General features: G+C 40.6%; 1 protein-coding gene across 5 annotated transcripts in view; it reads right to left on the minus strand.

Annotated features, from left to right (window-relative positions):
- Positions 1–939: 939 nt before the first annotated feature.
- The window catches only part of nrgnb (neurogranin (protein kinase C substrate, RC3) b), a 14,105-nt gene continuing 3,443 nt past the window's right edge, over positions 940–11,601 (minus strand). For 2 of the 5 annotated variants that reach the window (XM_005720833.2, XM_005720834.2), the window contains exons 4-7: positions 11,338–11,490; positions 10,137–10,301; positions 3,588–3,743; positions 940–1,954 (exon numbers count right to left, since the gene is read on the minus strand). In XM_005720833.2, the coding sequence (XP_005720890.1) occupies positions 1,931–1,954; positions 3,588–3,743; positions 10,137–10,301; positions 11,338–11,490 (498 nt within the window). In that variant the 3' untranslated portion in view covers positions 940–1,930. Of the gene's footprint in view, positions 1,955–3,587; positions 3,744–9,301; positions 9,627–10,136; positions 10,302–11,337; positions 11,491–11,601 lie in introns of those variants that run through there. The other 3 variants (XM_005720836.1, XM_005720837.1, XM_005720835.2) reach the window with 3 other exon arrangements.

The following is an 11,601-nucleotide window of genomic DNA, read 5'->3' on the forward strand; positions in this document are numbered from 1 at the left end:
TCTCACATGATGATGTATTAATATCCTCACATGATTTTCCAGCTCATGTCTCTCTCTTTTTTTTTTTTTTGTAAAACTGTCTTTTCCATCACCTTCAGAATTCAATGTACAGCACGAAGTGGGTGTTGTGCTATGTTTGGAGGTGTGCAGGATATTGATTGTTCACCCACAGTCATTAAAGAGACAGGAGAACGTGGCCATGGCACCTCTGGGACTGAGTAGGAGAAAAGAAAGAACAGGTCCATATAAAACCCGTAGAGGATGTTCATGAGATTTGCGGCTGAGAGGAGGAAAGTCAGCTTGAGAAGGAAGTGTTTGCACTCTGCCTTTGCGAAAAACCGCCGCAAGCAAAGGCGCTGGCTGTTCCACCTCTGCAGCTGGCGACGTGCGAGCGACAATAAGTGACTTTAACGGGATCTGCGTGATGAAGTACGGCTCGTGTTTTTCCTGTTTGAGAATGCGTGTGTGCCGTTTGAGTTTGTGCAGTTCGCTGTGTGGCTCAGATGTGTGTGGGTGTTCTGAGTGGGTGCACCGGGAGACTGAAGATGCTCTATCCTGTTTCTCATAAAGTGAACAAGACTGCCTCGGCAGATGAAGCAAAATTGTGTTATTCTTTTGTGATTTTGGCATGTAATGTAAAACAGATATACACAGAGAGTGTTTATGACAAGGCAACTGCTGGTGGATTTACATGATCTGAACATCTAAAAAAAACATTTTTAGTACAAAAGAGTTTTGTGTTAATCATTCATTAGAGTTGTTGTTAGTACACTATTTCAGCTTCACTGAAACTGCTTTTAATTGCCAGCCTTGCTTATGTTCCACAGAAAAATGAGCTGCTTTGGCTCCTGTAATGTTTACAAAAAACACCAAAAATATCAAGGATTTAATTCACGGACAAAGACTGAGGTGACAGACACTTTAAAGCAGACATCTCACTGAATATTTAAGGTGGATTTATTAGTGTAATGCCACGTCTCTACACCGAAGTTCAGCAAGGTACTATTCAGTTTTTTTGTGTTTTTTTTTTTTTTTTTTTTTAAAGCATGAAGCCTCTGCATACAGGGACAAAGGATTTCTACACACCCGATTTAACAGAAGTCAAACAAGTAAATCCCACCAACACAACAACAGAGCATACTGAACCAGTGTGTTATTATTTAAAGCTGTACCAAATGCATCTGGAGAAACAAATAAAGAGGAGTGTAAATTACTGCATGCGTACTGTTCTGGAAGATCAGATTTATAGAAAATGCTTGGAAATGTGGAAAGAACGATTTCACTAACCATGTGACCAAAAGGATAAACAAATAGAACATACATAGCTACTTTTCTTTTGATGTTTTAATCAGTCTTGTAAGCAAGTCAAATAGGTCAATAACTGTCAAGATACAAGCACATCAGGAAACAATGCAAAATAAGAAGTCTTTTTAAGCCACTAATCACCCAACGTGATGCGTACGAGGTTTACACACAGAGCATATGAAGTGATCCATCCATAAAAAAAAAGAAAGAAAGGAAAAAAAAAGCTCTGTTTAGCATTTAGAGGACATTCATTTTCACTTTCACAGATCATCGTCTAAAAACTAGCACACTACCAGAAGTTTCACAAGTACATGCAGTGAGTTGCAAATTCTGGGTCAAAGACATCCGTACTGATGAGGCTGCTGAAGAAGCAGAGAAGGAGTGTTAAAGTTCACAAAAAAAAAAGAGAAGGGGGAAAAAAAGATTCACATAACACACCCTCAAAACTGTTCATTTTCTACTGCTAATTTGTGTTGAAAAAAGACTCCTGGGGTAAAAAGGTCTGCCTGAAAGCCAGCCTAGCCAGCGTATGCCGGCTGTCTCTCACTACCTTGCTTTGCCTCTTTCTCTTCATCCAGGTCGGGACAGGGGTGTCACTGCTCTGGCACAGATGTGTCGTCTCTCTCTACTGCCCCCGATCTTCCTGTCTCTAAAAACAGAAACAGGCATGGCAGTTATGCACCGTATAGGACTTGAAGGAAACTTTAAACTGAGTTTCTATTTAAGGGCGGTTCATTTCCAAGAAATATGACTCTTACGATGAATATATATATAACAAATATGATTAAAATATATGTTTAATTTTAAAGAGATAATGCAACGCTTAGAACTTGATTCCTTATCATGGCCGATAAAACTGACGAGCACTTCAGCTGTAAAAAAGGGGGTCTGCCCCTGTGGGAGGTGCTTGTGACGCTTGGTTCCAGTACGACAGGCCCATTAATTCTGCTTGGCCCTTTAAAGCATATAGTGTACCTAATGCACCTGAAGCTATAAATACTTCTCCTACATAAGGATACAAGGCAGCCAGCAACTGGGTTAGGAAGAATCACTGACGTAGGCGCCTTGTGTCAACCTCATCCCCAAAGAAAAAGCTCTTTTGTCTCACAGGGGGAAAAAAGTGGCATTTTGAGAGCTAGGATTCAAAAGTTTTATATCTTCAAAAAGTTTCCAGTGGTCCAGATTTAAAAAGACAAACTATGATTTGAAGGAACGCAGATGTGCAGATTCAGGAGATTAACTTTTACTGTTTTTATCTTTGATCTTGGTTTGCAGAAGGCAGAAAATCCATCTAAATGCAGCGTGTGCTCGAGCTGAAACAGAACAAGTCTTCACACTTCTCCACAGTTGCTTACAAAAAAAGAAAAAAAAAAAAAGCATCTGTTGTGACAATGCAGCTTGACATTGACATTTTTGAAACTAAACTGAACTCGGATTAAAGTCTTTTATCACTGGCGCTTTCACGGTAAATCTGGAAAGAGATTCATGTAGCAGAAAAAAATAATTCAAAGAGTCAATCATCTGTTGCTAAATGAGTCAGACATGTATTTCATTAATCACACTTGGTTTGAGCCTCAAGGGGGTTTTAATAGTTGTATTTAATTATGTATACAATTTAAATGGATTCTTTTCCTGCTGTGTAAATGGGGAAAAAAATGGCTCGTGTTCCTGCATTATGCAGCATTTGGAACATCCCTAAAACATCAAACTGTGCTAAATTATTTAACAGTAAGCCTAAAATTTGCTTGCTTATCATTTGGAGAATATTAAATTGCTTTAACTGCAAGACTCAAGAGACAGTTTACTAAAATGGCATTTTAGTGTCACTGTTATGTTACAAGGTCTTATTCCCCTTGGATAATATTGAATATTTCCAAGATTATACCTTCTAAAAAAAGAGGAGGACAAAGTTTTGAATTAAAGAAAAAAAAATCGATTAAAAAAAACTGGATTAGATCCGGCATCATCCCTTCATCATGCCATTTTGCCATTGAGCAAGCTGTGCAATTCACAGCAAAAATGTAAAATTTCGTTATTTCGATTACAAATTAGGCTATAACGTAATCAGGTCATTTACAGCAGTGTGTGGTGTGACAAGTTTGACACGAATCTGCAAAGTGATAAAGAAAAAGTCTTGTTTTTCTGAGTACTGTAATTTTTTTCCTCATAAATTTACCTGTTCTCTTACCTTATTTCACTCCTTTTGGGGCTGGCTACCTTTAAAGTCTTATCCCTAGATTCTACACCACTGACCTGTTGAACACATCCCCAGTGATGCTCACCTCCTCCCCTTCTGTTTTGTCCTCTGGCTTCAGCTTCTTGCGAGTCATGTGGCCACGAAAGCCAGCCTGAATCTTAGCAGCAGCCCTGTTGGCTTCGGGATCATCCAGGGGGATGTCCATTATGTCCTCCTCCTCCTGGGGCCGGCTGCACTCCTCCTGTGTAGAGGACCACAAAGTATGAGTGAACAGAGTTCATGCTTTTCTTCATGAAACACTGGTGGGATAATCTCATGTTCATAACAGATTGCAGGACCATATTTTGTAAAGTAAACCATATAGGTTGCACTGTCTTTTTTGACAGCAAGCAACTTGTTCATTCTTGTTACACAACTTCACTGGGGCTCTTAGGAGGTCAATGGCGCGCTTTTTCCTCACTCTTTCCCCTCTTGTCACATACAGCATATAATACTGCTGATTTCATCGTTTAGCCTGGAAAAGCCATTATCTCTCATATCACAAAACATAAAGCAATGCACAAAATTGATGAAAAAGACTGCGTGGTAGTTTAATGTTTGTGGATAACTGTAGTTTCATCAAGCAAAGCTTAAGTGAAGTTAGAAGTCACCTTTCAAAGAAAAGATAAACTTGTAATTCTGCCGCATTCAGCGTAAAAAGAAAAGAAAAAAGGATGACCCAGCGAAAGCGTCGCAGCCACAGCAGCCTCTCGTTCAGACACTAAAAGTACAGAATCCACTGTCCCAAAGGAAACATAGGGTGGGTGGAAATTCTGGCTTGTCACAAACTGTCAGTGGAAGAGTGCCAAAGCTGTCGACGAGTTATGTAAACACCAATTCAAATCGTGTGGCAAACGCATATCAGCTACACCCCGTGCTTCGCTTATGGTAACAGACTGACATTTCACACAAAGGCAGCCCACAGAATGATCCCACTGTCATCCCACTACCTCAGTGAAGCAGTGCATCATGTCTCCAGTGAAACCCCTCCAGTGTAGGAGTGTGACCACCCACCTGTTCAGCCAGCATTCATTAGCCTCTCTGTCTGACTGCTCACTGAGCAGCCCGAATCCAGATCTTTCACAGCAGCAGAGGTGCAGGGTTGCTGCTGCACTGGATTTTTCTGGCAACACACCTTCTCAGTCTTACTGTTATTGAGTTCCTCGAGGGCTCTTTGATTTATTCTGACTCAGACTGATTTGAAATATTCTGGTGAAAATTCTCTTTTAATGTGATGAAAATAGCTCGAAATAGTTTTATAACAAGCCTTTATGTGGAAAAAAAAAATCATTATTTGAGGACCATGAAACCACAGTGGTTACCATATACTGCACTCAAGGCAAAAAGAAAAACACACACAGCGGTGTGCATCCGAGGACAACCACATTTGGCAACTAACAAACTATAACTGTACATGCATCCACCTGGAAAACTGATCAGTGCCTAAAAATAGATCGAAAAATATTTTTGAAAAAGTTCATCTGAAGCTCGTACTTACGTTATGACAGTCCATTTCTTACTCTCAGAGATGATTTCAGTCTTCAGGTGAGATGACCTGCTATGACTTCTGTGCCCGAATTTCTATGTGGACCAAGCAAAAGCTCTCTTTAAACGAGTCTCCGGTATAATACAGATGTCTCACTGGCTCTTACTAACAATCACTGTATGTTCAGTAACACCCGCTCACGCACAGAGTGAGAGACATACAGTGAGAGGGAGAGAGAGGGAGAGCGGCAGCAAGGGAACGATTGAGAGAGGAAGAGGAAGGGAGGGAGAGAAAGAGAGACCTCCTACAAACATAACAGCATGTGTTCATCTTTTCAGTCTCATTAGGGTTTCTGACCTACTGTGTTCATTTTACAGTTACAAACATGTAACAGAGCTTAACATTCACTAAGAACAACCTGATGACTGAAGTAAACGAAACAGGCTGGACTGTGCTCTATTTCTCTCTCAGCAATTTATAGCTTGACAGTTTTTCCCACAACTTAATTCATCCTGGATGCAAACTAGGAAAGACTACCACATGCACCAAGCACCATTAAAATTCACACAAGTTGCAGTGTTACAATAACAAACTCCCCAAATAAAAACAAGTGACAAACTTGGAATTACTATGTAAACCAGATGGCCATAAAACAATAAATGCTGACTTTGAAAATTCTACAAATAGTGTGAAAATAAAACTGTGTAAGCATCTTGGGCTATTTTACACTAGGAGGTGTTATAAATTTATTAGAGGCAGAGTGAGCTAACAGCCCTCTCCATCCCTCTGATCCCAGCTGGTATGGCCGCCCACACTCCTCTGCCAGCCTCAGAGACAAGACGGAGAGAGAGGGAGAAACAGAAAACATCCATTTATCTGAGTTATATCTCTGACATTAACTCACTCCTGCTGGTTTGCTTGCCATTCACATTCAGACAATATGCTAAGTTATGCAAACGCCTAATTTCACTGGGCTGACCTGCTTTATCGATCAGCTAACTTTCTCAAACTGGGTATTTATATTTATACTCACTGGAATGAATTAAGAAGTCGATCCTGCTTTCATGAGTGCATCTAACACAGTATTGAGATGATTAATGTATAGGAATTTCGTTGTGGGCAGTTGTAAATAGACAGTTAAAAGCATAACAGTCCAACATTACAGGGGAGAGCTGCTAGGTTACTGCTTGAGCAGCTGGATTTACATTTATACACTCCACAGTTTTGCTGTGTTTCAGCTAAAGTCAAATCCATCGCTAGGTAGGAAAATACAGAAACTGATGTTTAATCACTCAGTTAAAACTGTTATTAAAGGTAGATTACTGATACAGAGGGTGCCTAGCAACTATCAGCATCACCATCTCCTATTAATTCCATGACGACATGAAGAGAGCAGGATGGTGAGGGGTTACCATAGTAACATAGTCAGTACCCCTTCCTACACTCCTACTTTGTGTGCGTGTGTGTGTGCGCGCGCGTGTGTTTGGAGTCCTGTTGGTCCAGACAAATCAGACGGTGCTAACTGTGACAGCAATAAAAAAAATTACAGGCTTAATTCACAAGACAAATTGTTTAGTTGGTCTTTTATGATGACAGATTAGAGAATCAAGCTTCAATCTGTGGAGGCAGTGGAGGCTCCCAGGAGGAGTGCGGCAGGAGTGAAGGCCTCCGATGGCCTCTTCCGCGTGCCCAAATGTGAAAAAAAGACTGATTGCGCTTAACTTTGAATGTGAAATTCCTGTAGATTTCAGCTGAGATAATGACATTCAAAGTATAAGTGCAAACTACCATAAGTCATCCAGAAAAGGAACTATTTCGAAGGTATTTTCAATCACCCACCCCCAGATCCACCGAGGGAGAAGAAAATGAAGGCCTCTGTTGATCAGGCTTGTCCTCACAGAGGTTATTTATATAGGCTACCTGAGACAGGAATGGAAACAGAACAAACTGTAGCCTAGCTAAAGCCATCTCTGTGTCAAACATTCATCCTCAGCTGGCTAACAGAAAGTGGAGGCCATGAAGTTAGCTGCCAGGGCACGTGTTAAACTCAGTTTATTGCTAATTTTTTAATAGGGTCATGTCTTTACTGTGTACAATTATTAATTAATACCTTTAAGATGCAAAGTAGCTTTCACATTTTAACGATAAAGGGAGGAGTGAACACCCAGTGTTAAAAAGAATCAAGATTACCTTGTCAGTACTCTCTTGCACTGTGGTGTCCTCAGGTAGCCTTTCTTCTCCTTGGTGGACATCAGCAGCCCAATCTGCACTGTGAGGGAGCGTGATGTTCTCCTCCTCATGCATCATGGCACTTTTCTCTTGTATTTCAGAGTCAGTCATCCCCTCTCCAAGTTCCTCTCCTTCCTTTGATGTGACCTCTTTTTCCTCCACTGTGTCCTCTGGCTGCGACCATACAAGTGTTATCCGACTCTCCTCGTTCTCCGGTGGATGTTGCGCTCTCTCCTCAAAGACTTCTCTCTCTGCCCCCATTCTAGCCATTGATGTATTTGACTGGGTTGCTTGTGATGAATTATTTTCCGCCCCACCATCATTAATTTCCTGATCCCTTGTCTTGCTGTAAACCTTCTTGTGAGTTTCTTCGATATCTCCTCCAACCACATCTGTCATGTGGCCGCCTTTGAAATCAGGGTCATCTGAGCCTGTCTCTTTTTCTGAATCTTCACTCTTGAGAAATATGGCCTCACTTAGCTGCTCATTATTTTCAATTGCAGGATTGGTTTCATACTCTTGGTTCTCTTTTTCTGCCTCTGTACTATGCTGATTTAATGAGCTGGTGTCCTCACCTTTTTCCTTTTCATCATCATCATCACTTAAATTGAGGTCATCTGTCCATTTGGCCCTGTTAACTTCCTTTTCAGCTTCATGTTTATGGCTGCCTTGTGTAACAGCAACACAGTGGCCAGTTGGAATTGCAGTAGTGTCCTCTGACTCTTCCTTCTCTCGCATTTCTAATACATCCATCTGTAAGGCATTTGTTGAACTCTGTTCCTCTGGCTGTTTCTCCGCAGCCTTACTAATCTGCTGAGCTTCTGGAACATCTTCAAAGCTAATTTCAACCAAAGAATCCTCCTTTGGAATAACATTACCATCTAAGCTACCCCTGCTATGAGCTACACTTTCATGAGTCTCCCCAGAATAAGCTTCAGTCTCTGTTCTTTCCTCGCTTCCTTTGTCTGGCTGATCCTCTGCTTGTTCTCGGTTGTTCTCAGTGATTTCAGCTTGAGCCACTGACGATTTTACAAGAATGTCCTCCGGCTGGTGTTTCAGATTTTCTTCACTAACACGTGTAACATTCTCAGCAGTTGCTCCTTTCATTGTTCCCTCTGTTCCTTCAAGCTCTGCAGCGCACACATCCACATCAGCTAGGCCAGAATACTGAATGACTTCCACTGGCTCTACAACTTCAGTATTTTCCTCTTCTCCTGAATTGACAAGCTCCTCGTGTGCAACTGCTGGTCCTTGTTTGTTAACTTCCTCATCTTCTGATACTATTAACTCCAGAGCACACACATCCACATTTGACAGCCCTCTGAATGATGACAAGTCAGTGGGCTCTAACTCAAAGTGAGGTATATTTTGGTCTGGAACAGTTTCATTAGCCGTCCTGTCAACTTGATCAAATACAGTTACTGCTGGATCGCTTTGGTTGTCTGTGCCACTCGGTTCCTCTGACTGTGCAGCTGCTGTTCGGAACCTGTAGACTGACTCTTCATTGTCTGTGTTTTCAGTCTTTTTTGAGACATTAGGGTGCGAGATTTCATCTGAACGACTTGATTTGTCTTCAATTCGGGACTCAAATGATTTTTCTCTAAAAAGTAAAAATAGAACTTATGTAATTAAAATGCTCATGAAATGACAGAGCAAAACGATGCTTTTCAAAAGAGAACATGTAATGATGCCTCTGTAAAACTCATCTGGAAATTATGCTTATCTTCCTGCAGCTGGTGGTCTTTTTTTGATGAGTTCTTCCCTTTCTCCTCAACCTTGGCACTGCAAATCTAACAGTGATTCCATTACTAAGCTGATGAGTTTCTGGTATTCTAGGCTTTTGTTCCACAATGTATTTTCCCTTTTCTTGATAACATCCCCTGAAAATGCCAAATTTCTATAGGATGTGTGGCTATTAAATAAAGAGAATGAACTAAATGTAAGCTTAATACTGCATTAGCAACATTAATTAATTGCAAACCTTCTTACACTACAGCATTCATTTTTAAAATACTGATTATTTCTGGTTTTAAAAACGTTCAGCTTCCATGAGACTGTTATAGTGCATGTCAAAAAAATATCAGTTTTATTGCGAGGATAACTGCAGTCACGTGACTTTTCTAGTTTTCCACAGCGACATAAAACCACAACTGTGCCTACAAAAAAACCCAACAAAAAACCTTAAACCAAATGACTCCAGAAGCCCTTCAGCAGCAAAAAAAACGATGCTGTATTTCATCATCATCACTCTTCTCTGTCCTTTCCCTCTCGTTCCTCCTCTCCCTTTCCACTCGCGCCTCCTGACTGCACATCACATGAGACTCACTTGGAAACGGTCACCTCTGTTGCTGTTTCTTTTGAAGTGTTAGTCTGAAAAACAAACAGACGCAAAGAAAAGTCTGCAACAGTGAACTGAAAGTAGCTGCTGAACAGAAACAATCTGCTTTGATTTGCAAATGATTTAAACCCTATAATTAGTTGGAAGAAAGACATCACGTCGAGTGCTGAAATTGAGAATTGTTAATATCTTCTGAAAAATGCCGTGCTGATTTGTATATTGATTGGCAGCCGTGTGGCGATATATATTTTTTTAATTTAAGAAAGGGACAATAAATCACCTAAAATGTAACCCTTAAACATCACCCCAAACCTTTCAGTTCAAATCTATTACTTTAATCTCAGAAAGTTTTTTCCAAAAAGAATAAAACTGGTTTATGCTTAAATAGCCATATTCTCCATGACTTACCTTAGATCCCTAAGTATAGTTGCACCTGATGGGATTAGCCCTCTTTAACTGTCTTATATCTCTTATCCTAAAGTTCAACAACACTGACTTGAGTCCCCTTGGCTGCTGTTAAACACATTTCCTGTGTTGCTCACCTTTTCCTCTTCTATTTTGCCCTCCGGTTTCAGCTTCTTACGATCCATGTGGCCACGAAAGCCAGCCTGAATTTTAGCAGCAGCCCTGTTGGCCTCAGGGTCATCCAGGGGGATGTTCATTATGTCCACAATGTCCTCCTCTTTCTGGGGCTGGATGCCCTCCTCCTGTGTAGAGCCACCAAGTATGAATTTATGATGCTAGAGGAGCAGATTTCATGCTCATATGGGAACGAGTTTCTTCATCAAACACTGGAGGAAGAATCTCATGCTTAACAGATTGCAGCACCATATTTTGTGAAGTTAACCATATAGCTGCACATTTGTTTAGCTTTTGTTGACAGCAAACAAATTGTGGTTATTCTTGTTATTAAGTAAGTGCAATGGGGCTCTTTGTCACTTCAAAAGCCAACACTATTTCCACAGGTGTAGAAAATAAAACAGCAGCCACTCAATCTGCCTTTACAAACATCTGTGAAAAAGCTCTGATGAAAATGTTTTATCACTAGCAGTTTTAAAGTATATCTGGAAGCAGATATACCAGAAAAAACCCCTGAAAGATTAAATCACCTGTGGTTAAATTAGTCAGCTACGTCTTTCATTAATCTCACTTAGCCTCAAAAAGGCTCTAAAAGGTGTATTTAATTATGTATACCATTTAGAGGAAATATTTTCCTGGAGTGTAAATGGGAAAAAATGGCCTGTGTTCCTGCATTATGGAGTAAATGGAACCACCTTGAAACATCAAACTACGCTAATAATTATTGAAGAGCATGCCAAAAGTTGTTTTCTTATCTTATATAGAATATTGAATTGCTTTAGCTGCAAGACCCAAGAGACTGTTTCCTAAGATGGCACATCATGGCTATTTTTATGTTACAAACTTTCAGCCTCCTTAGATAGTCTTGAATATTTATATGAGGTTTAAAGTCTTGAATTTATGAGAAAAAAAGATTGTGTTTTTGTCCATAAACCTCATTACTTCATAAAACCTCAAATGCAAACTGGGAAAACTCAAAAGTGCTCTGTGTAAAATACAACAGGATGAATGTAAGTGGCAGTTTGCTTATAACTTACCTATTTCACTAAGTGTAGTTGTTGTACCTGATAGGATTAGCCCTCTTTAACCGCCTTACATGTCTTATCCCAAAGTTGAACACCACTGACCTGAGGCCCCCTGGCTGCTATCTTCAATTTTACTTACCTTTTCCTCTTCTATTTTGCCCTCTGGTTTCAGCTTCTTACGATTCATGCGGTCACGAAAGCCAGCCTGAATTTTGGCAGCAGCCCTGTTGGCCTCAGGATCATCCAAGGGGATGTCCATGATGTCCTCCTCCTGGGGCCGGCTGCACTCCTCCTGTGAAGAGAACCACAAAGTATGATGGTAGAGGAGCAGATTTCATGCTTATATGAGAAAGTTTTGCTGTGTGAAACACTGGTGGGAGAATCTCATGCTTAACAGACCGCA

This window comes from Pundamilia nyererei, unplaced genomic scaffold (genome assembly GCF_000239375.1).
Source record: "Pundamilia nyererei isolate P.nyererei 1_Seehausen unplaced genomic scaffold, PunNye1.0 scaffold00003, whole genome shotgun sequence".
NCBI lineage: Eukaryota > Metazoa > Chordata > Actinopteri > Cichliformes > Cichlidae > Pundamilia > Pundamilia nyererei.